General features: G+C 34.6%; 1 protein-coding gene across 1 annotated transcript in view; it reads left to right on the forward strand.

The window, feature by feature from the left end:
• The window catches only part of DDX60 (DExD/H-box helicase 60), a 98,082-nt gene extending 74,160 nt beyond the window's left edge, over window positions 1-23,922 (forward strand). The window contains exons 31-36 of the mRNA XM_081812910.1: window positions 1,605-1,726; window positions 7,586-7,733; window positions 9,422-9,564; window positions 13,082-13,233; window positions 20,080-20,142; window positions 23,165-23,922. Of these exons, the coding sequence (XP_081669036.1) occupies window positions 1,605-1,726; window positions 7,586-7,733; window positions 9,422-9,564; window positions 13,082-13,233; window positions 20,080-20,142; window positions 23,165-23,264 (728 nt within the window). The 3' untranslated portion in view covers window positions 23,265-23,922. The remainder of the gene's footprint in view (window positions 1-1,604; window positions 1,727-7,585; window positions 7,734-9,421; window positions 9,565-13,081; window positions 13,234-20,079; window positions 20,143-23,164) is intronic.
• Window positions 23,923-25,436: the final 1,514 nt, after the last annotated feature.

A 25,436-nucleotide genomic window follows, 5' to 3' on the forward strand; every position in this document is an offset into this window, starting at 1 on the left:
ACTATAGTGAAGCTAGCACTTAGGAAAATTTTTCCTACAAAGAAAACACAAGTTAATATTTAGATAATTTAGAGATACGAAATTGGATAAAATAAAGTTTTGTATACCTATTAATATAGATCATATGGGAGACAACCATATTTTGTGACACCTATTTTAAAATGTCAGTTTCTTATGAACTTTAGTGATCTATGGACTCCAGGACTCAGAACATATTAAAAAATATATGATTTTTTAATAAATATTTTTTCTTAATTAAATGTAATATGTGCTCATCATAGAAAAGGGATATAGGAAGGCATTATGTTAAATATAATGTTCACCATTAGTATTTGTGAATATTTTCTTCCAATCATATTTTCTTAGAATATAACTATATAGTATTTTTAAATAACTGATATATTAATTGCATAATCTAGAATCTTGTTTTCCCTGAAATATAGTTTTGCCAATATCATGTAAACTTTTTGTGAATTCCTTTTAAATGCCTGCCTAATATTCCGTTTAATACATTTTTAAAATTAAAAACCTTTGATTTTTATAATTAAACCATAGACCCTTAAACAGTGTCCCCCATAAGAAATGTTTTCCTTTTGGTGCTTAAATTTGTTATATTTCCTAATGCCTGGCAAATACAGTGCCTTTCACAGCATTTCTTTATCTTCTGTCATGAACTGACAGCAGCAACACTTTACTTTGTGCAATAGGTCTAGTCACTATGCTCTGGACATGCGTTGTTCTGTGAAACAAGAATACTCAGGAAATTCTGTCCCCCTAAAAACTCTGTAAGAGGAGAAATAATTTCCTGCAACAGGAAGTACAGTTATGTTCATTGCTGTATGGGTGTGGGTGGGGTGGGAGGGTGTATGCTATTATAATCATGGCTATAGAAAATTTGATAACTTTATGAGGCACATAATATGGGCTATCACTCTTTTGTAAGTAAGGAAACTCAGACACAGAGAAGTTAAATAAATTGCCATGGTCACACAATTTTAATAAGTGTCAGAGCCAAGATTCAAATATAAGTAGTCTGACTCTAGAGTCCAAGTTATAAAAGGTGTGACCTTTTTAATCACTGTAGTGTAATGCTCATGTGTTGTGAAAGACAGAAAATAAGTCAAGTTGATGGTATCTTAATATGAGTGGCAAGAAGGTAAGACAGGGAGATAAGGCTGGGAGGTTATTTGTGGGCTGAATTTTGGAAAGCCTTAAATGCTGGGCTGGGGAGATTGGATTTTGTTTATGAGGCACTGAGATGCAATCAGAGATTTTTGAATGGGTGAAAGATATGATCATAAAATGCTTTAGGAAAACTGATCATAGCCTGAAGTTGGAGGGGCGTGGGGTGGGTAGAATCCAGTAAGGAGATGAGGCAATTTGTGGTTGGAATGATTTTGGTCCGAACTAGCATGGGAGTAGCAAGAATGAAAAAGAAGGCACAGATGTAAACTGTCAGCAGATATAGTCATTCCTTGGTTGCTGTATTTGTCACATATTTTCAGTTTCCATAAAATGAAATGCAGTATAACATTCAATTTAAATGTTGAAAATGGGATTGACACACTTTTTTACATTTAAACAAGGCACTTTGTTTTGTATAGGCTCAAAACATTTTTCTCAAGATGTTATGGAAAAGCTATTGTTAGTCTTGGCAAATCTGTTTGGAAGAAGACCTCTTCCAGCAAAGTTCCAGGAGACTACTGTCAAGTTTTATCAATCAAAGGTAAAATTTATGCTTCTAATAACATTAAATAATCAATGTAATTAAGTAGATCCTACCATAAATGATTCAGTGGCAGTAGGATTTTATCAATATAGGGTTCATTTGTTTTATAGAATAATAGTTTGTTCTTTCTGTAATCACTGTTATGTTTAACCTCTAATTCATAAGCCTCTCCATATAAATATATCAAGAGATTAAATTTCTTGAGGAAAAATAAGATAAAGAATTTTGCTCCTGTTTTCCATTTGATTGTATGACTCTATCAAATTATAGTATTCAGTGGCTAGAGAAAAAAATGTAGATATTTATACAATAAATGAACTAATAGTTCCTATCATTGAATATGTAGTTCCCTTAGGGTCTTTTTACCTTGAGGTAGGGCTACAGGCGAAAAGCATATGTTGTGAACTATAATGTCCTCACTGAAAAAATATTAAAATAGTCATTGAAGAAATAATTCCTTGACCCACATAGAATAAAAGCAGGAAAACTCTTTTCCAATTTTATTTGCAACATATTCTTTGATCAGGATTTGCTATTATTAAATCAACATCAATACTGTTACTAATATACCCCACTAGAATCTGAGAAAGTGGGATAGGCAGGTTATACTAAATAACCTTAGTAAAATGTGACAAGGAACAAAAAGAGATGAGTTAATCTATATTGTTAACTCCACAATGTCAAATTACAAATCTTAGCCCTCACAGAATGTTCTCTTGACCAGTGAACACAACTTTAGTCATTGACCTATCATCTTCACATTTTTTCATTACATGTAAATTCTTGAAGTATTATTTGTTTTTTTAAATAATTTATATTTAACTTAGAAAAGTCAGTATCTAAATTCTCACAAAGAAAGACATCATAAAAATATACAGTAAAGGAAGGTTTTGTGTGGGGGCCTCCTGTCTTTCTTACTCTGTCAGTTTCTTTCTCTCTCTCTTTTTTAAAGGTATTGGAAATTTGTGTGCTTCCAGATGGATATAGTAAGTGGTTATCATTCGTATTGCAACAGAAAGCTGTGGAAACAATGGGGATTTGGCTGGCTAAAATTGTAAAATGGCAAGAACTTACTGATGGTGTGATGGGAATCTTTAATCGTGGTTTCCTCACAAAGAATTTGTTGATTCTGGACATGGTTTGAAAATTGTACTTAGCATATACAGAGAGCCTCTTCTATGGGATTAAAAAAATTATTAAAGCTTTTAGTGACCACATGGGACTAGAGTGACAGAAACTTGGGAGGCATAGTGTTTCTATGAGTTTACTGAGGATGTTTACTGAGTACCAGATCTGCATGCAATGTTGGAGTACTACACCAAATTTTTTGTAGTCTTGTGGCAATTATTAAGTAAAAAGCCATTAGAAGGAAGGTTCTGCATTTATTTATGCCCCTGAAGACATTTTTGAAAGCTTTAGAGCTGGAAGATGTAGAAGGTTTAGGAAGTTCTGTAGGAAAAAGGTAGATCTTTGGAAGTCTTTTAGGACTGAGAAAACAAGACCCACCAGTCTCATACTCAAAGTCCAAGAGGGTCATGACCCAGGAATAGAGTTATATCAGGTATAGACTGGAACTTAATAAAACTGGAAAACAATACCAGCAATACCAACAGTACCACTTTAGTCTCTACTTGGACTGAAGTGATCACATCTTCAATCATGTAACCAAACAAAAAAATGGGAGAACTCACTCTGGTGGAAGATAACATCATTTGAAGCTCATCAGGTCCTTTTGTAAACAATTTATGGTGAAAAAACCCCCAAATATAACATAAATAAATGGATAAATATGAACATTAAACTAAAACTACTGAAAGTCAAAAACAAAGAGAAAATCATAAACCAGCTAGAGCTGAAACAGGCATTTCCTTGAAAAAAAAGCAGTAATATTGATAGCTGACTTTTTAACCAAAATAACTGAAGCTAGAAAAAAATGGGCAATAATTTCATCCTACTCTATTTTCGTACATAAATATGTTACGTATATTTTGAATATGTTTTAAACATAATTTAAAATAGGATAAATATATTATGATTGATTTAATAACATATCAGGAGGGTATGCATATATCTACCTTTTTTAGCTCTATTGTTATTGAGGTGTAATTGATATACAAGGAATTGCACACATTTAATGTATATGTCTTAATGAGTTTGGACATATGCATATACCCATGATATCATCACTACAACCAAGGTCCTAAACATATTTATCACATCACATATTCCTTGTGTGTGAGGTGGCTTTTTCCTTTTTTTTTTTTTTTTTTTTGGTCGGAACACTTAACATGAGATTTATCCTCTTTATGTATTTTAAAGTTTACAATATTGTATTGTTAACTATAGGTACTTTGTTGTACAGTAGGTCTCTAGAATTTATTTATCTTGCATAACAGAAACTTTATATCCAATGAAAAACAATTCCCCATTTCTTCCTCCACCCAGGCCCTGGCAGTCATCATTCTAGTCTCTGCTTCTATGAGTTTGACTATTTAAGATATGAGTGGAATATAAGTAGAATTTATAAGATATAAATTCCATTACATGAAATCATGAATTACTTGTCCTTCTGTGACTGGCTTATTTTACTTAGCATAATATCCTCTAGGTTCATCCATGTTATTGCAAATGGAAAGATTTTCTTCCTTTTAAAGATGGAATAATATTCTGTTGTATGTATATACCACATCACCTTATCCGTTCATCTGTTGATGGACATTTGGTTTGTTTCCATATCTTGCTTATTGTGAACAATTTTGCAGTGAACATGGGGGTACAGATATCTCTTCAAGATCCTTATTTCAATTCTTTTGGATATATACATCAGAATGGGATTGCTGGATCATATAGTAGTTCTATTTTTAATTTTTTGAAAAAACTCCAAATGTTTTCCATAGTAGGTGCACCAGTGTACGTTTCCACCAAAAGTGCATAGGGATTCTAATTTTTCTATATTCTCCTCAACACTTACCTTTTTGATTTTTTGATAATACCCATACTAACAGGTAGGAGACAATATCTCATGTGGCCTTCATCTGCATTTCCCGAATGATTAGTGCAGTTGAGCAACTTTTAATACACATGGTGGCCATTTGCATGACTTCTTTGGAGAAATGTCTAATCAAGTCCTTTGCCCATTTTTTTGATTTTTTGCTATTGAGTTGTAGAAGATTCTTATATATATTTGGATATTATCCCCTTACCAGATAGGGGGCTTAGAAATATTTTCTCTCATTCTGGAAATGCCTTTTCACTTTATTATTTCCTTTGCTGTGCAGAAGCTTTTTAGTTTGATTTAGTCCTGCTTGTTTATTTTCATTTTTGTTGCCTGTGCTTCTGGTGTCATATAAAAAAAAATCATTTCCAAGATCAATGTCTTTATATTTTCTTTTATGAATTTTACAGTTTCAGGTCTTACATTTAAGTCTTTAATGCATTTGAGTTTATTTTTATGTGCAGTGTGTGGTAAGGGTCAATATCATTCTTTTACATGTGTATATCAAATTTTGCCAACACCATTTGTTGAAGAGATTATCCTTTCCCCACTGTGTGTTCTTGGCACCCTTGTCAAAGATCTTTTGACCATATATACTTGGATTTATTTCTGGACTCTCTTTTGTTCCATTAGTCTATATGTCTTTCATGATACTGGTACAATACTGTTTTAATTAGTGTAACTTTGTAATATATTTTAAAATTAAGAAATGTAATGCCTCTGGATTTGTTTCTTTTTCCCCCCTCAAGATTATTTTGACTATTCAGGGTCTTTTGTGATTCCATATGAATTTTGGGATTGATTTTTATGTTTCTGTAAAAAATGCCATGAGATTTTGATAGGAATTGCAATGAACATGTAGATCCATTTGGATAGTTTTGACGTCTTAATAGTATGGCATGCCTTTGCATTATTTGTGTCTGCTATAATTTCGTTCATGAGTGTTTCATACTTTTTAGTATAGAGATCTTTCACCTCCTTGGTTAAGTTTATAGCTAAATATTCTATTCTTTTTGATGCTATTACAAATGAGATTGTCCTAATTTTCTTTTCAGATACTTATGTAATGTATAGAAACCAACTATTTTTTTATGTTGATTTTGTATCCTCCAACTTTGCTGATATTGTTCTGACAGTTTCTTGTGTATGTGCTAAAGGGAATATCATATATTGTAGGCAGACAAAAAAAATCTAAACTTGGGAGAATTGAAAATGTAACAGGGCAAGAAGTATACTAGAAAGGATAATGTGGGTAGATATAAATAAATATCTACTGTATCTAAAAATAATTATAGTGTATTATGAAATCTATAATATATATACATAACTAAAATGCATGATGGTCATAATGCAAGTGTTGGGAAGGGTAAATATATTTGAATATTTTAAGGTTCTTACACTATTAAGAGTTGTAAAAATTAAAGATGTATTTTGTATTCTCTGGGATAAACACTAGCAAAATAGTGCACAAATAAGTGTTAATAGAAGAAAAACTGATAAAATACAAGAACATAGAAAATAATATATAATATATGGTCGGGATAGAAACTGAATACTAAAATAGTATATATAAACTCAACTGTATAAGTAACTGCATTGAATATATATGTACTAAATACTTCAGGTAAAATACTAACATTTTTAGATATTATTAAGAAAAAACCCACAATTATATGCTGTTTGTACAAATCACGTCTTAGCCATAAGGTCCCAGAAAGGTTGAAAGTAAAATGATAGAAAAAGAGATATGCCAGCTAAATACTTACCGGAAATACTTGCCTGAAAATTAGATAGCTTCATTTCTAAATACATATAGGTCACCAGAAGAAATAGCAAAAGAGTTTAACATGGTTCTGGGACTAAGGGCATGGGTGGTAAGAGAGCCCTGATTAGTCGTTGTAAGCCTTGGAACACTGATTTTTTTTTTTTAAATTTGTACTTGTAGTGCTTACTGTGATAAAATACCTTTTGAATATAAATAGAATTCTTAAAAAAGAAAATTAAAAAATTAGGAAAAATACATATAGGATGAAAATAAAATGGAATTATAAAATATTTTAATTAAACAATAATAAATATACAAATACAAGATGTAATTCATACAATGATTAGAGCAAAATTTATAGCCTTATAATCATATCTTAGAAAAGAATAAAAGCTGAAAAAAATCAATGATTTAATTTTTCAGCTTAAGAAGCTAGGAAAACAAAACAAATAGAAAATCTAACATAAGGGACACCTGGGTGGCTCAGTCGTTAATTAACGACTATTGAAAAGAACAAAAGAGGATATTATGAATGATTTATGCCAATACACTTGGTTATTTGGACAAAATGGGAAAATTCCTAGAAAATGCAACCTTCCAAACTAACCAAGGAAGATATAAAAAGTCCTGTGTCTGGTATCTATTAAAGAATTGTGGTCAGTTATTTTAAAAACTTTCCCACAAAAAAAGGAAAAAGTGCACTTATGATGAACACTCAGTGTTGTATGGAAGTGTTGAATCACTATACTGTACACTTGACACTAATATTACACAGGATGTTAACTATACTGGAATTTAAATAAAAACATTAAAAAAGAAAAAAGATGGTGTTGGTTAAGTAATGTGAAAGCAAATTTTTAAGAGTGAAGATACTAGTTTTTATAAATGCACATAGAAACAAAAAATGAACTTTACTTCAATTTCACGGATGAAGGAATGAAACAATTACATTATTGAATAAATAGGTAACTACAGAATTATAGTGCAGTGTTCTTTGCCATTCTTCCAAAGTTTCAGTTTTCAAAGAAGGTATACAGATGTCTCTAAAAAAATATTTGGCTTTCCGGAGTTCTTAATGATCTCTCTGATGATTTAGGTGTTCCTTGACGATCTCCCTAAGGATTTTAATGATGCTTTACGTGAGTATAACATGGACGTTACAAAGGACTTTGCCTCCTTCCTACTAAATGTTGCCAAATTGGCTGATATGAAACAGGAATATCAACTCCCATTGTCAAAAATAAGTAAGTATATCTTAACTCCACTGTGGAACGATTTAAAGAAAAAATAATCTTTCTAAGAATATTTTTCCCAGAGGAAGAGTAGAGCCTGGGAAAGATCAGTCTGCCTTAAAAAAGGGGAATTCCTTCTGCTTTCAAAGAAAGAAACTCTTGGTTTTTAGAAGTCAAAAGGGCAATGGAGAATAAAACTAAATAGAGTCATTTATAAACCATCTTGATTAAAGGTTGCTTTTGGGGCAAGCCTGGCAAGTGCAGGAAGGGCATTTATGAAGTGAAGATAAATGAGAGACCATTCTATCACTCATTTTCTTGAGAGGAAATATGTATAGACTCTTGGAAGATTACCGGGGCCCAAACTCTGGTTCTGCTATTCTTAGAAGTGAGACCTTGGGCAATATTCCTTACTCATGCCTCAATTTTCTCAAAAGATGTATAAAAAAGAGAATAGCATTACAAACCTAGTTTGGGTGAGCTTTAAATAATTCAGTTAATATATGTGAATATCTTAAAACAGTACCTAGCACATAGTAAACACATTAACTTTGCTCTTATTTTTCATAAGGTATTGGATAGAAATCTTCTAGGGAAAAGTAAACAGGAAAAACTGACTGGGATAAAAGGAAAGGGTTGAGCCATGGGTAGTAATTTCCTAATTTCATTATACCCCAACATCCTCAATTGGAAAAAGTTAAGGAAGCAGAGCCTCTTACTTCCTGGGCCCTATTAAAGTGGGAAACAGCATGAACAAAAGCAAACAGTAACAGTGGAGCATTGTGAGCATCCCAGAGGAGGCAAGATAGGAGTGCCTTCATTACAAATTAGAGCCACCTTTGAATGCACAATCTGGTGCTTTTTAAGAGTAGGAATGGAGGGAGCCCCTGGGTGGCTCAGTCGGTTAAGTGTCTGCCTTTCGCTCAGATCATGATCCCGGAGTCCAGGGATGGCGCCCCATGTTGGGCTCCCTGCTCAGTGGGAATCTGCTTCTCCCTCTGCCCCTCCCCCTGCTTGTGCTCTCTCTCTCTCTCTCTCAAATAAATAAAATCTTAAAAAAAAAGTAGGAATGGAAAAAAATATTTCTTCTTGTATGCCATTTCCAAACCTACTGATAGTGGCCTCTTAGAATACCCTGTCTGGAAGGATTGTGAGGCCAGATCTGAAGTCAGTGGGAAAAAGCACCAAGGTAATAACAATAATTCTATGTTAAAAGCATGCAATCTAGATGTAGTCTTTTATTACCTGTTGATCAAGGAGCTAAAACATCATACAAAATTTTATAATACTGATAATATTAATAGCTAACATTTATTGAATGTATTCTGTGCCAAGATGTGCTACTCACTTTTTTTTTTTTAAAGATTTTAGTTATTTATTTGTCAGAGAGAGAGAGAGAGAGTACAAGCAGGGGGAGCTACAGGCAGAGGGAGAAGCAGGCTCCCCGCTGAGCGGGAGCCCGACGTGGGACTTGATCCCAGGACCCTGAGATCATGACCTGAGCAGAAGGCAGATGCTTAACCCACTGAGCCACCCAGGCGCCCCATGCTATGCACTTTATGTGATATATCTCATCTGGTCTGATATAGGTCCTGGAAATTTGAATGACTTCATTTGTGGCATGGTCTAGAGTCTGTGCATAAAGCGTAACAATTTGGCTGATTTTTAAAAACTAATCTATCCCAACCTATTATGGACAGATTTCACAGGAAAAGAATGTGAGGGCTCTGAACTGGTTTCTCATTTGATGAACTGCAAAGAAGGAAGAGCAGCTATTTCTCCATTTGTTTGTCTCTCCGGAAACTCTGATGGTGATTTGCTTCTACCAAATACTCCGAACCATGTAAGTGGAAATGGGGTTTATAAATAAAAGATCTTTAAGAAAGAATTGGATTTATGCTTCTAGGCTGTTTAGAAAGGATTTCAAATTTCTCAAATTGAAAAAAAAATTCCAGGTGTATGAACAGAAATATCCAGGAAATGGTACTCTTGAGGCCAGTATGGTTTCAGTTTTTCAGTGTTGACCTGAGGGACTCTGCTCCATTCTGCTCCACAGAATTCCCAAGTACCACCACTTTTCTTCCACCTTTGTAGTTTGATGCAAGTTTGCTATGGAAAGAGCATACAACTATCTTCAGACTTTCCTGGTATTGCCATAAATGCTGTAAATCCCATATATATTCTGGATCACTGATGTCCAAAATGGAGTACAAAGACCTAGACACATTGGGAATATGCTGGATAATTCACTGAATGTTGTAATAAACTTATAGAAATTTAATTTATATTTTAACACAAAGTTTGAGAAAGAAAATAAGTTTTGTTATATTTGATATTATGGTTTGACACTAGAGTTTCAACTCTATTCTAGTCCAAAATCAGACAGTCCTCTATTATATAAAATAGTCCAGTATCACTTAAAAGAGTTTTGAAAAACTAAATATTAGACCCTTGTGCATTTTAAATGGACACATACATTTTTATCACAAATTCAAATAATTTCTGATGATATAATTTCCAGCTTCAGATAAATGTTGATATGTTAAAATAAAGCCATCATATCATTTTTAATGTATAAAATGGAATATGAATACTGAAGCATTTGAATACCCATAATTAGGAAGTTAAAACAGTCAAGAATAAAATTTCCAATGATTTAAAATTTGGCACTGTTCTTTTCTCTTGTATTTAGATTATACACTCCCCCACATAATTTGACCTCAATGTAATATATTTTTAAACATGAAGCCACCCTATCTATCACATTTCTTAGCTTAGATAGTATGCAATTTCAGTTTAAATAGTATGCAATTTCAATAGTATGCAACAGATTATTTCTTGCTAATTACAAAACCTTATAATACAAATTTTGAGAAGTAATGACTAAAATAAAATTAATATTGTATTAGAAATGTATACATTAATGAGATGGATGAAGCTATTTATTTTTAAATTAGTTCATATAACTAAGAATGAATATTTACTTATTTTTAGAATGAGACAGAGTTCCACTTTAAATTTTAATTTGAATATTGAGAAACTTTATTCAAATAGATAAGTAGTTCAGAACGGAACAACTTTTCTAACAGTGATACACAATTCTTCTAATTTCTTCTGAACTGTTTGCCCCAAATCACCTACCAGACTATTATCACAAATATATTTTTAATGTTCTCTTAATTAGCAACTTAATTAGATGCACTTTAATTTTGTTGAATTCAAGTAATTGGAAACAACCTAATTTAAAAGAAAAAAATTATTTTTTTACGTAGTCTTTAAAGTCATCCACTTTCTTAATAGGAAAGCAGTATGGCTTTTTGTTGCTACTCTGTACATTTTCAAACCCCAAGTAAGTTTGAGGAAGCTTTTTGTTTTATAAAAGGAGAGAAAAGCATTCATGAAAGAAGAAATGAGAATGGATTTTTTTTTTTTTTTTTACTGATAACGTACATGGCTTAAAAATTACTTATAGATCACTGCTCCAGGTCTTATGCGAAGCTCTCTAAGGCTAGTTCTTTACCCTCATGTGAGTGGTGTCTTACAGAATGTGGAAGAATGTCAAATTCTGGCATAGAAATAATAGAGGACTGAACTTTAGCTTATAAGATCAATAATTTTATGAAGCTTTTTTTCCTGTATTTTTTTCTATAATTGCAATTAATTACTTATGTAAGAAGTTTGTAGGTAATCACATTGAAGACAAGACATATTAATTAAGTATTATAATTTCTTTTTCTCTATTTTACAATTAATTCAACTTATGGTTAGTAGGTACCATTAACTTTTGTTTCCTTTCCACATGCAAAATTTTCCATGGGGTTTTCGAGGGACACTGATATAGTTATAATAGGATATAATGTCTGCGTCTTATTGCCACACAGTGACCATCAATTAGAAGATATCTTTAGGTACAGGGCATGACCTAATACAGGCTTTTCATTGTTCCTGCTGGTGTGCTAGAGAGAAGAGGCTGGTTCTATTTCATTCATTTTGTAGCATCCTGCACTGATGAGTATTTCTAAAGTATGCCTTGATGGCAATATGCCCTTTGTCTTACCCAAATCACTTTATACAATTTTACTTTACTAGTGTAAGTTATAACCTCTCAAAACTTATTTTGCTTTTATTGTTTGTTACATTTTAATGTAATGCTAAATAAGCATTCATATTATCTTTAAATAACATACAGATAAGCTATAAAGCATAAAACTAAAATGAACACCCATGGACTCAGGACCCTCCTCTATTTTATTCCCTTGTCTCTCCTCTTTCCCCAGGATATCAATTACCCTGAATTTTGTGTTTTTAATTCACCTTTAAAAAACATCATATTCCAAAGTCACTTTTTATATTTGCTGCTTTTGATTTTTATAAAAAGTAAAAGAACACTTACTGTAGTCTCCTGGATGTTGTTTTTTGCTTTTGTGTTGTTTTTTGCTTTTGTTTTGTTTTGCTTTTTGCACTCAATACTCTGCTCCCAAGATTCATTCATGTTGTCACATGAAGCTCTATTTTATTTTTACTACTTCATAATATTTCAGAATGTGGATATAAAACAAGCCATTGATCTAGTTTCCTCTTAAACTGTTTGTGTTTGTTTTTAGTCTTTACTGTTACAAACAGGGCTGCTACAAATGTCTAGTGCACATGTGCAACAGTTTCCCTTGAATGTAAATCTTCTGGATTTTTGAGGTCAAAACAGTTTTCTGGATCATAATGGAATAAGAATATTCCAAGAACTTATAGTAATAAAAGAGCTTTCCACACTACTACCAAATTATTTGAGAAAGTAGTTGTACCAATTAGTGTATTAGAGTAGTTCCTATTGACCCTGTATAGTTTTCATAAAATGAGCAGACATCAAAAGCTATTGACTTGTTAACTTCCTATTCTTACTTTCCTTCTCTTTCCCCCTATATCTCTCTCCCTTCCCTTTTTATTCTGGTGATTGGGTTCTTGCAATTGTTAGAGTTGCTCAGTTGAACTCTTCTCTTGAGATATACAAGGCACAAGCTCTCTGATGCTCTGTTTACAAGGTATCTCCTATACCAATTAGGATAATGAAAAATAATTAAAATTAACTTTTCTTTCCTAGTGACTCTTGTTATTATTCTCATGGCTGGACGGTTGAAATTGCCAAGAGTATGCTAAGAGGCAATAATGCTCATAGGTGGTACCAAGTCATTCTCCAGACTTTCTTAGGACAGCACCAACCCAGTGTGTATGAAAGACACCCTCTTCCTTCATCACAAAGAGTATGCTTCAAAAAAGTTGAATAAAGAAAGGAACTACAAAGCACAATATAAGAAACCAAAAACTTTCTTTACACATAAATAACAAAAAGAGTTGTGTTTCTTCAGGTCGTTCTACGCACAATTGGTATCAATCACACTCAGGCTCCTGTGCTGTGGTCAGAGATATTGGATGACCAAGGAAGAAGAATGCCACTTAATGCTTATGCACTTGATTTCTATAAACATGGTTCCTTGACAGGACTAGTCCAGGACAACGGGTATGTTTTGTCCATCTTCACCTATCTGTCCCCCTCTAATCTTTCTACTTCTACCTTTCTGTGTCCATGTCTGCATTCCTGTCTGTGTCTCCATCTTTCTCTTTCATTTCTACCTCTACTTCTAGTCCTATTTCTGTATCTACCTATACATCTGTATCTAATGGATGAACCTAATGAATTCTAGGGCAAAGCTTTTTACAATTTTTTTTAAAGAGTTTATTTATTTATTTGACAGAGAGATAGCGAGAGCAGGAACACAAGCAGGGGGAGTGGGAGAGGGAGAAGCAGGTCCCCCATGGAGCAGGGAGCCCGATGCGGGACTCGATCCCAGGACCCTGGGATCATGACCTGAGCTGAAGGCAGATGCCCAACGACTGAGCCACCCAGGCGCCCCAAAGCTTTTTACAATTTTAAGTGTAGGTGAATCATGCTAAATATACTGGAATTTTTTCCTGCAGATTAATGGTGAGAGAGAATAACAAACTTTGTGTTATTTTTGTTTGTGGTTTACTGGCAAAATCTTGGGACTTAGGCTGACTCACTTGACCTAAAGGTGTACCCTACAGATATATTCACGTACACTCACAGATATGTTTTTATTTATTACCATACTATCTATTCATTATAAGATATTTAAAACTGAAAAACAATAACATTGCCATACCCACCATTATGAGAGAAGTATATAAAAAGGTATATAACTCACACATCTGAGGACTGAGCATAGGACAATTGTTTTAGCTCTTTGGCAGGGAAATCATTTTCAAAAACAGTAAGGAAGGGTAAACCCTCTTGGATTTACCTGGGAATAGAGAAATTGGCCCAGGCACTGAGCACATAGTTGTGGGAGGGGCATTCTGTCACACTAATCAGTAATTCAGTAGACAATTTACATAAAATTTTGAACAATCTCTATTGAATTAAAGGATTTAAAACTTGGGACACTAGAGAAATGTTGATTTTTTTTTTATTTCATAGCTCACTCACGCAAATGTATTTTATTCTTTTTAAAAATTTTAATTTTAATCACCTTGTGTTCATTATGACAAGTGTGCTCCTTAATCCCCATCACCTATTTCACCCATCCCTCGGCCCCCCTCCCATCTGGTAAACACCTGCTTGTTCTCTATAGGTAAGAGTCCAGTTCTTGGTTCGCCTCTCTCTCTTTCTCTTTGCTTATTTGTTTTGTTCTTAAATTACGCAGATGAGTGAAATCCTTTAGTATTTGTCTTTCTCTGGCTGACTTATTTCACTTAGCATTATACTGTCCTGCTCCATCCATTTCATTGCAAATGGCAAGATTTCATTCTTTTTAATGGCTGAATAATATTCCATCGTCAAATGATGGACACTTGATAATGGGCTGCTTCTATATCTTGGCTTTTGTAAATAATACTGCTATAACATAAGGGTGCATATATCCCTTTGAATTAGTGTTTTTATATTCTTTGGATAAATACCCAATAGTGTGATTGATGGATAGTAGGGTAGTTTTAACTTTAACTTTTTGAGGAAACTCTGTACAGTTTTTCATAGTGGCTGATCCAGTCTGCACTCCACCAACATTGCAAGAGGGTTACCCTTTATCCATGTCCTCACCAAAACCTATTGGTTCTTGTGTTGTTTTTTTTTTTTTTTATTTTAGCCATTCTGACAGGTGTGAGGTGATATCTCATTGTAGTTTTGATTTGCATTTCCCTGATGGCAAGTAATGATGAGCATCTCCTCATGTGTCTGTGGGCCATCTGTATGTCCTCCTTGGAGAAATGTCCATTTGGGTCTTCTGCCATTTTTTAATTGGACTATCTGTATTTGGATGTTGAGTTTTATAAATTCTTTATATATTGTGGATACAATCCTTTATCAGGTATGTCATTTGCAAATATCTTCTTCTATTCCCTAGGTTGTCTTTTAGTTTTGTTGATTGTTTCCTTCACTGCAGAAGGTCCTTTTTTTTTTTTTAAGATTTTATTTATTTATTTGACAGAGAGAGACACAGCGAGAGAGGGAACACAAGCAGGGGGAGTGGGAGAGGGAGAAGCAGGCTTCCTGCTGAGCAGGGAGCCTGATGCGGGGCTGTATCCCAGGACCCTGGGATCATGACCTGAGCCAAAGGCAGATGCTTAACGATTCAGCCACCCAGGCGCCCCTACCTTTTTTTTTAAAGTAGGCTCCACGCCCAACATGAAGCTTGAACTCACAACCCTGAGATTAAGAGTCCCACATTCTACCAGCTGAGCCAGCCAGGTGCCCCTGAAGCTACTTATTTCTAGTCCTAATAGTTTATGTTTGCTTTTGTTTCCCTTGCCTCAGGGGAGCTATCTAGAAAAAAGTTGCTATATTCAATGTCAAAGAAATCATTGCTGTGCTCTCTTCTAGCATTTTTATGGTTTCAGGTCTCACATTTAGGTCTTTAATCCATTTTTAATTTACTTTTATATATGGTGTAAGAAAGTTTTCCAGTTTCACTCTTTTTTTTTTAAAGATTTTATTTATTTTGAGAGAGAGTGAGAGAGAGAGAGAGAGAGAAGAGGGGGAGGGGCAAAGGAAGAGGGTGAAGCAGACTCCCCACTGAGCAGGGAACCTGATGTGGGGCTCAATCCCAGGACTCTGGGATCATGACCTGAGCTGAAGGCAGACACTTACCTGACCAAGCCACCCAGGTGCCCCTTCCAGTTTCATTCTTTTGCATGTTGCTGTTCAGTCTTCCCAACATCATTTGTTGAAGAGACTGTCTTTTTTCTATTGGATATTCTTTCCTGCTTTGTCAAAGATTAATTGATCATATAATTGTGGGTTTATTGCTGGGTTTTCTATTCTGTTCTATTGATCTATGTATTTATTTTATGTCAGTACCATACTGTCTTGATCATTATAGCTTTGTAATATAACTTGAAGTCTGGAACTGTGATGCCTCCAGCTTTGCTTTTCTTTTTCAAGGTTGCTTTGGCTATTCAGGGTCTCTTGTGGTTCCATACAAATTTTTGTATTGTTGTAGTTCTGTTAAAAATGCTGGTGGTATTTTGATAGGGATTGCATTGAATCTGTAGATTGCTTTGTGTAGTATAAACATTTTAACAATATTTGTTCTTCTAATCTATGAGCATGGAATGTCTCTCCATTTCTTTGTGTCATCTTTCATTTCTTTCATCAGCATTTTATAGTTTTCAGGTTACAGGTCTTTCACCTCTTTGTTTAGGTTTATTCCTAGGTATCTTTTGTTTTTGGTGCAATTGTAAATGGGATTGATTCCTTAATTTCTCTTTCTGCTGCTTCATTATTGGTGTATAGAAATGCAACAGATTTCTGTACATTGATTTTGTATCCTGTGACTGTACTGAATTCATTTATCAGTTCTAGCAGATTTTTAGTGGAGTCTTTCTGGTTTTCTATATATAGTATCATATCATCTGTAAAGAGTGAGTTTTACCTCTTCCTTACCAATTTAGATGCCTTTTATTTGTTTTGTTGTCTGATAGCTGAGGCTAGGACTTCCAGTACTATGTTGAAGAAGAGTGGTGAGAATGGACATCCTTATCTTGTTCCTGATGTTAGGGGAAAGCTCTCGGTTTGTCCCCACTGAGGATGATACTAGCTGTGGGTTTTTCATGTATGGCCTTTATTATGTTGAGGTTTGTTCCCTCTAAACCTGCTTTGTTGAGGGTTTTTGTCATGAATGGATGTTGTACTTTATCAAATGCCTTTTTCTGCATTTATTAAAATGATCATATGGTTCTTACCCTTTCTTTTATTTATGTGATGTATCATGTTGGTTGCTTTGTGAATATTGAACCACCCTTGCAACTCAGGAATAAATCCCACTTGATCATGGTAAATGATTTTTTTTTAATGTGTTGTTGGATGTGGTTTGCTCATATTTTGTTGAAGATATTTGCATCTATGTTCGTCAGAGATATTGGCCTGTAGTTCTCTTTTTTTGTGGTGTCTTTATCTGGTTTTGGTATTAGGGTAATGCTTGCCTCAGAATGAATTTGGAAGTTTTCCTTCCTCTTCTATGTTTTGGAATAGTTTGAGAAGAATAGGAATTAACTCTTTTGTAAATATTTGGTACAATTTACCTGTGAAGCCATCTGGTCTTGGACTTTTGTTTGTGGGAGTTTTTTGATTACTAATTCAATTTCTTTACTGGTGTTCAGTCTGTTCAAATTTTCTATTTCTTCCTGTTTAAGTTTTGGTAGGTTTTATGTTTCTAGGAATTTAATCATTTCTTCCAGGTTTAATTTGTTGGCATATAGTTTTTCATAATATTCTCTTATAATTGTTTGTATTTCTGTTGGTGTTGATAGCTATTTCTCCCTCTCATTTATGATTAGAGGTTTATCAGTTTTATTGATTTTTTCAAAGAGCCACCTTCTGGTTACATTAATCTAGCCTATTGTTTGTTTGTTTTAGTTTCTGTATCATTTGTTTCTGCTCTAATCTTCATTATTTCCTTCCTTCTGCTGGTTTTAGGTTTTGTTTGTTCTTTTTCTAACTTTTTTGGGTGTAAGGTTAGGTTTTTTATTTGAGAGTTGTCTTACTTATTGAGGTGGGACTGTATTGCTATAAATGTCCCTCTTAGAACCACTTTTGCTGCATCCCAAAGGTTTTGGACCATTGTGTTTTCATTTTCATTTGTTTCCATGTATCTTTTTTATTTATTCTTTGATTTCCTAGTTGACCCATTCATTGTGTTGTACCATGTTATTTAACTTTCATGTATTTGTGGTTCTTCCAGATTTTTTCTTGTGATTGACTTCTAGTTTCTTAGGGTTGTGGTTAGAAAGGATATATGGTATGATTTTGATCCTTTTGAATTTTTGAGGCTTCTTTTGTGGCCTAACGTGTGATCTATTCTGGAGAGTGTTTCATCTGCACTTGAAAAGAATGTGTATTCTGCTGTTTTAAGGTGGAATGTTCTGAATATATCTGTTAAGTTCATCTGGTCCAGTGTGTCATTCAAAGCCACTGTTTCCTTGTTGATTTTCTGTTTAGATGATCTGTCCATTGATGTAAGTGGGATGTTAAAGTCCCCTACTATTATTGTGTTATTATCAGTTAGTTCCTTTATGATTGTTATTAACTGCTTTATGTATTTAGGTGCTCCCATGTTGGGTGCATAAATATTTACAATTGTTGTATCTTCTTGTTGGATTATCCTCTTTATGATTACATAGTGCCCTTCTCTGTCTCTTGTTACAGTCTGCTTTAAAGTTTAGTTTGTCCGATATAAGTATTGCTAGTCTGGCTTTCTTTTGACAACCATTCCTTTTTCTCTTTTGTTCAGCTTGACTACTTTCTGTTACTGTGTTTTCTAGGTCATTAATTTGTTCCTCTGCTTTTCCGTCCTGCTGTTCATTCCATCAAGCATGTTTGTCATTTCATTTATTGAGCCCTTATTTCTGGTATGTTATTCCTTATCTCTGTATTAAGGTTCTCACTCATGTCTTCCATTCTTAAGTCCAGTGAATATCTTTATGATCATTACTTTAAATTCTCTTTTTCACATAGATCTCTGGCCATGGCCTTATCCTGTTATTTCATTTGGGACAGATTCCTCTGTCTTCTCATTTTGTCTGTCTCTGTGTCAGCTACCATGTGTTAGGAAAGTCAGCTACTTCTGTTTTTGAGGGTAATGGCCTTATGTAGAACTTCTGTGTCAGGAGATGCAGTGTAGGCAGGGGTTTGGGCTGGTCTTCTGGGGAAAGGGGCCTACAGTGCTGGGACTGAGCCAAGCATGACTTGGGAGGGTGGATCCACCAGAGCATGGCAGGTACAGAGCTTGGCAGAAGCAAGTTAGGTAGTGAGTGTTGGTATGCTACTGGTTCCTACAGGTAGCCCTGTGCTTATTCCAAGGGGTGGGGGAAGGAAGTGGTGCTGATCAGTTTCTTTTTTCACAGAGGGGTCTCTTGTGAACACTGCCTCTATGGGACATGCTCTGAGAAGAGCAAATAACCTCCCCACTGTATGCCACAGGCAGTCTTCAATTGCTGTTTCCACACTATACATCCAGGGATTGTTTGCCCTGCCTTTTCTCCAAAAGCAGCCCCAATACCCCTGGGCTATATCTGAGCCAAACCCACTGACCTTTAAAATTCTAGGCTTTAAGCCTCATTGGTTGCAAGAACTCATGATATTCAGCCCCTCTGATTTTCCAAGCCGGTTGCTATGGAGAATCATCTTCCCTTTATGCTCCACTGTGTGCTAGTCTGTCTCTTGCCCTGCTCCACCTCCATGGCTGCCACCCCACTGCAATGGGCATGATCCAGGTTCTCTCCCAAACCACATCTCTGCACTTCCTACCTTCTTCAATGTAATTTCTTTTCTACCTTCAGTTGTGGAGTTTGTTCTGTCAGTCTTCAGGTTGATTTCTGGGGTATTTAGGATGTTTTGATAGTTATCTAGTTGTGTTCATGGGATGAAGCAAGCCTAGGGTCTTTCTACTCCACCATCATTTTCCCTCTTGGATGTATTCCTGATCATTTTTTAAAATATGACTCATTATTGTGAATTAAGTTGTGACATTAGTAAATAATCCATTTGATTCTTCCTCTTTGATTCTCCAGCTCCCATTCACTCTCCTGAGCTTAACTTTCCTATTTTGTTTTTCTCCTGAGATGGTCAGTGTGTGTATTGATTATGTGTGGTTGTGATAATTGTGACTTTTGAATTCATAATCATTATTCCTCTTGATTGAATCATCATCTAGGATTTGTGGTGAAAGGTTTTAGTAAATATGTCTTGACAGACAAAAGTAATTTATTATTGACAAGTCCAGCATTTCAGTATGAAGTAAGTTCTTTAATGTTTTTATACTATTAATTTTCAAAATCATATTTTGTTTAGGATAAATGAAGGAGCTGCTTATTACTTGTTGAAAGATTTTGCACTCACCATTAGATCTATCAGGTATGTTATATATTTTAAATATTGATTTCAGATTTTCCAAAAATTCAATGGTAATTTGAAAAATGTTGACCTCGTACTTAAAAATGCCATTGAGCTTCTTAGGTGTCACACATTTTAACTCCCCAAACACTTTGCAGAGCTTCTCTTCAACACCCTGTTGCACTGGTTCTATAATAGAATTAATCCCAAAGCCCATTTGACATAATGTTTTATTCAGACCAGAGCCTCAGCCTCAGGCACTGCATAATAACAGGATAATATTCCAAAGCCTCAAGAATTCCTAAATCCTAGTATTCTCAGTTTTCACAACCAGTGTTTGTCAGATACGTGATACTTCAGAAGGCCCCTTAGGGCTCCATCAGGTTTATATCAACTTACATAATCTGGATTCTCTTGCTTTATATAATGTTTTTTTCCCCAGGGTTTATCTGACTCTGTTCTCTCATATTGGCTTCCTGTTTTCATCTTTAGCAGAATTCAGTGGGGACCCAAACAACTCTAAACTTTATATAGATAAACCCATCCTAAGGCTTTATTACATGGTCCATCCTTAGGCACATCTAGTGTTGCCTGGTTAAATTCCAGTCTGCATGCCCTTCAATACTTTATGGGTTTTCCCTTTTCTAACACTTACTTTAAAAATTATATATCTTCACATACATGCATACAATTGCCATGAATCTCTTCATGAATTTCTTGCTAATCAGGTCATTGATTTTTAATTTTTTGATTTGAGATTAATCAGACCTGTTTGGATGTTTTATACAGAGAATGAAACTATGGGGATGCTAGAACAGAGGGAACTGCTCTATATAGTTTCTTGAGTATCTTTAGATAGTGTATTTCTTGAGTGGCTCATAGTTATTCAAGAGTATACCAGGGAACCCCAGAGACTTTGGAGCCGTCTCAAAATCTGATCCTAGGAATATCATTCATTAATCTGAAAAATATTGAAATATTATTGGTTTGAGACATACTTCTAAGCATTTGAGATATAGAGAATCAGTAAATCTATCCTTGCTTTAAACATAATCTTACAGTGTAGTGTGAGGAAACTGACTTGTAGCTATTACAAAGGCAATAAGTGCTAGGATGACAGATAATGGGGCAGCCTTGGATTTAGAGAAGGATTTTCAGTATATGTGCTGCCAAAGTGAGCACTAGAGAAGGATTTTCAAATGAAGTAATTTTATCACTAAATCTTAAAGGATCTTAAGGGATGGGGCAGAGGAAACAGTGTTTTCAAAGTACAGAAATGAGAAAGGGTCTGGTATGTCAGGGATAGGCTTCAATCTCACTCTAGTGGCATGGGGAATATGGGAGTTGTGATAGGGATGGGGGAAGATACTGAGTTGCTTAAAGCAGCTTTACAGCAATTTGGATATGTATTGGAAAGAGTCTTAATTCTCATATTATGGAGGTTAGGCTTGGTGTTCTGAATAATGTGTAGACAGTGTATAGGTATGAGTATGATATGGGTCTGTGGTTTATATGTGTGACAGACATGTGTATGGTTTATATATGTGACAGAGACTCAAAGGTTATAAGAGTCATGCAGGTGAGAGTGAGTGTGAGTCTGAAATAGAAGTAATGATGGAAAAGAGTGGTTAAAGAAATAGTTATGGGATAGAATTCAGAGAAATTGTCAATAAAGTTCATGTGGTTGGTGATGATAATGAAGTTTCTATTTTAGTTAATGATACATTAGAAGTGAGGATGAAGTTTGAGGACTAAGAACCAAAAATAGTGAGTTAGAATTTATACATGTCACATAATATCTGTGGGAAATAATTCAAGAGGAAAGGGTCAGTGTCATAATTATAGGTCTATGACTAGGAGTATATTCAGTGTTATAGATACAGATCTAGTCATTCTTTGTGGTAGGTCAATGAAGACACTAGGAAAAATTCTGGAACTCTAGTGCAACCAAGGTAGATAAGGAATTACAAAAGGCTGATAAAATGTCAGATCCTGATCGTGGTCAGTACTTTATCAACCCAGCCGCACTGTTCATTATTGAATTTCCTCTCTCCTTTCTTTTCACTTGCATATTCATTCTTGTTGCTGCTGTAACAAATTACCACAAACTTAGTGGTTTAAACCAACACAAATTTATTATCTTACAGTTCTGGAAGCCTGAAGTCCAAAACAGGTCTAACTGGGTTAAAATCAAGATGTTGGCAAAGCTCATTTCTTTCTGGAGACTTTAGGACAATCTGCTTTATTCTCTTTTCCAGCTTCTAGATGTTGCTGGCATTATTTTGATTATGGTCCCCCTTCATCTTTAAGGCCAGCAATGGTGGGGAAAGTCTTATATTGCATTACTCTGAGATGAACTCTCTCCTGCCTCCTCTCTCACAAAAGTCTTTGAGACTATATTGGGTCCACCCAGATAATCCAGGATAATTTTTCTATCACAAAGTCAGCTGATCAGCAACTTCAATTCCATCTGCAACCTTAATTCTCTTTGCTATATAAACTAACATAGTCCTAGATTTCTGGGGATTAGAACACAAATAAAGGCCACTATTCTGTTTCTTACACCCTGTTTTTAAAAATTTTCTCACATATCTAGTTAAAGGAAGTAATATTTTGCTCTTCATAGAGGTACTTGCTTGTGGATTTCAGTATATACTGGACACGATAGCCAAAAAAACACAAAATAGCCTCCAAAGAGATGTGTGGCAAGAAGGAAGGGACTTTGTGTTGCTGCTATTGAAGGGAGAAGGGATAAAGTTACATGGAATTTGGTGGCCTTTAAAATCCTCTTGGCAATTGACATGAAGAGGAGCTGCATGGGAATTTTTTTGTTATCTTTGTTTTGTTTTGTTTTTTTCATACACTCTTTTTAAGATAAATATATTTCTTATCAGTATTCTTCATATTTTGCTAACATTTCATCATTTCATCATTTAGTGGAATTTACTTGGTTCCTCCTTCCTGGGGAAAGTCCTTCTTATAATGCTGACTCTCACTAAAATGTGTGCTCTGTGTATGTGTGTGTGTGTATTTCCATTTACAGTGTTTCCTTGCGTGAACTATGTGAAAATGAAGACGACAACGTGGTCTTAGCATTTGAACAATTGAGTAACACCTTTTTTGAAAAACTTGATGGAGTTTAAAAATAAAGATTATCCAGACCACTTAAAATGTTGCCATGGGCATTTTTAAAGTCATATTTTATGATCCTCATACTTTTTGTCAGAAATACATATATGATGAAGTGGAAAGAGCAAACACTTTGGAGTCAGAATTGTGATCAATTGTGATTCATGTAACTTCCATGTTCTCTCATGAGTACTCTTGGACAAGTTACTTAATATCTTTGGAATCTTAGCTTCTGTATATAGTTGAATCATAATGCCTATGTTTCAGTTAGTTTGTGGACTGATTGAGAAAATGCAAAGATTTTGTATGTGACTGAAGAACAATTTTTACTCTGTGAAGCCTAAACAAATATTACATTCTCAGCATTTTTCTTCTGGATGTTATAATTTATAAAGGTCTATCAAGGCTATAATAAACTATTACAGTACCCTGAAGTTTAGAGAAATATTTTCTCTAATTAACTTAAATGTGATTATATGACTTAGATATATGGTTTTTTAAAATGACAACTTCTAGTAAACTTGAATTATTTTTAAAAAAATATAAATGAGAGTTTTGGCATAAATCCTGTGATGCTTTAAGATAAAATATAGCTGGTGATTTGACTTGATTTTAATTGTATATAAATGATTGAAAAAACGCAAAGAAATAAAATGGGTTTAATCAATTTTCCATTGATCTCTTTGTGTAAAGTCTATACATCTTTCAATCCATTTACACATACATATGCATTTTATATATAATAGATAGTTTATGTCTAATCACTCTCCCTCTCTAGTTTAAGTCTCAGATCACAGTTTTGGAATCCATTTTAGACCCTAAACTTGAACAGAACATTTTATCCTCAGAGCAAAAGGACTGCTCTCTCCTTCTATCCAGGTTGTCTTACTGAAGATGATCTTTTGTATGACATTATTTATACATATATTACATTGGCTTAGAAAAACACCCATGGTTCTTGGGTGCCTGGGTGGCTCAGTCGTTAAGCGTCTGCCTTCGACTCAGGTCATGATCCCAGGATCCTGGGATCGAGCCCCGCATCAGGCTCCCAGCTCCGAGGGAAGCCTGCTTCTCCCTCTCCCACTGCCCCTGCTTGTGTTTGCTCTCTCGCTGTCTCTCTCTCTCTCTGTGAAATAAATAAATAAAATCTTTAAAACAAACAAGCAAACAAAACACCCATGGTTCAATTTGTCTGGAGATAAAAGAATATTGTTACCTGGAACTGACCCATTATTGCATGTGCCATGTTAGGGGACTCTAGTTTCTTCAGACTAAATCCATTTATATTATTTTAAAATATGCACTGCAACAATTTCTGGACACCAAAATACTTAGAAACCAAAGTGGTTTCTGCTGACCTCTTAATCTCTACTCAAAACACTGATACACAATATTATAAATTGTCAGGTTGGTTTTCACCTCTTACTTGTCTCATGGAGACATGAAATTTTTTTTTTCCGTGTGACTGAGCCAATCTGGTTTCCTAATTTTTAGAGGTAGAATAAGATTATTTCCTATAATCTGGTATTCTATTAAAATACGGAGTTATACCTAACCTCTTTGAGGTGGGTCTAATGGGCAGCTTCCTTTGCTTCCTTTTTGACTTTTAGCAACGACTTTAAAAAAATAATTTGAAGGGGGGAAAATCGGAGGGGGAGATGAACCATGAGAGACTATGGACTCTGAGAAACAAACTGAAGGGTTCTAGAGGGGAGGGGAGTGGGGGGATGGGTTAGCCTGGTGATGGGTATTAAAGAGGTCACATATTGAATGGAGTACTGGGTGTTATACGCAAACAATGAATCATGGAACACTTCATCAAAAACTAATGATGTAATGTATGGTGATTAACATAACAATTAAAAACCTCTTCAATTTGTAAGAAAAAAAGTAATTTGGAATAGCTTATGCAAAGAGAGTTTATATAGAAACTCTGAAAGCATTTTATGTTCCATTTGTTGTAATAATGTGAAATTTTTCTTTCTGAGAAACGTACAGAGACCCTGGTGAGATTTCCTGGAGAATCATTATTACCACCATAATTTATTCCTATCTTTTTCCTATGAGAGGAGAAAATCATATTGGCACTAGGCCTATAAATGGTCTTCTGGAAGAGCCATTTATTAAAAATTTGTATTTTGAGAAAATTATAGATGCAAATGCTGGCATAAGAAATAATATACTGT

This window comes from Leptonychotes weddellii, chromosome 2 (assembly GCF_054177405.1).
Source record: "Leptonychotes weddellii isolate Sample4059 chromosome 2, ASM5417740v2, whole genome shotgun sequence".
NCBI lineage: Eukaryota > Metazoa > Chordata > Mammalia > Carnivora > Phocidae > Leptonychotes > Leptonychotes weddellii.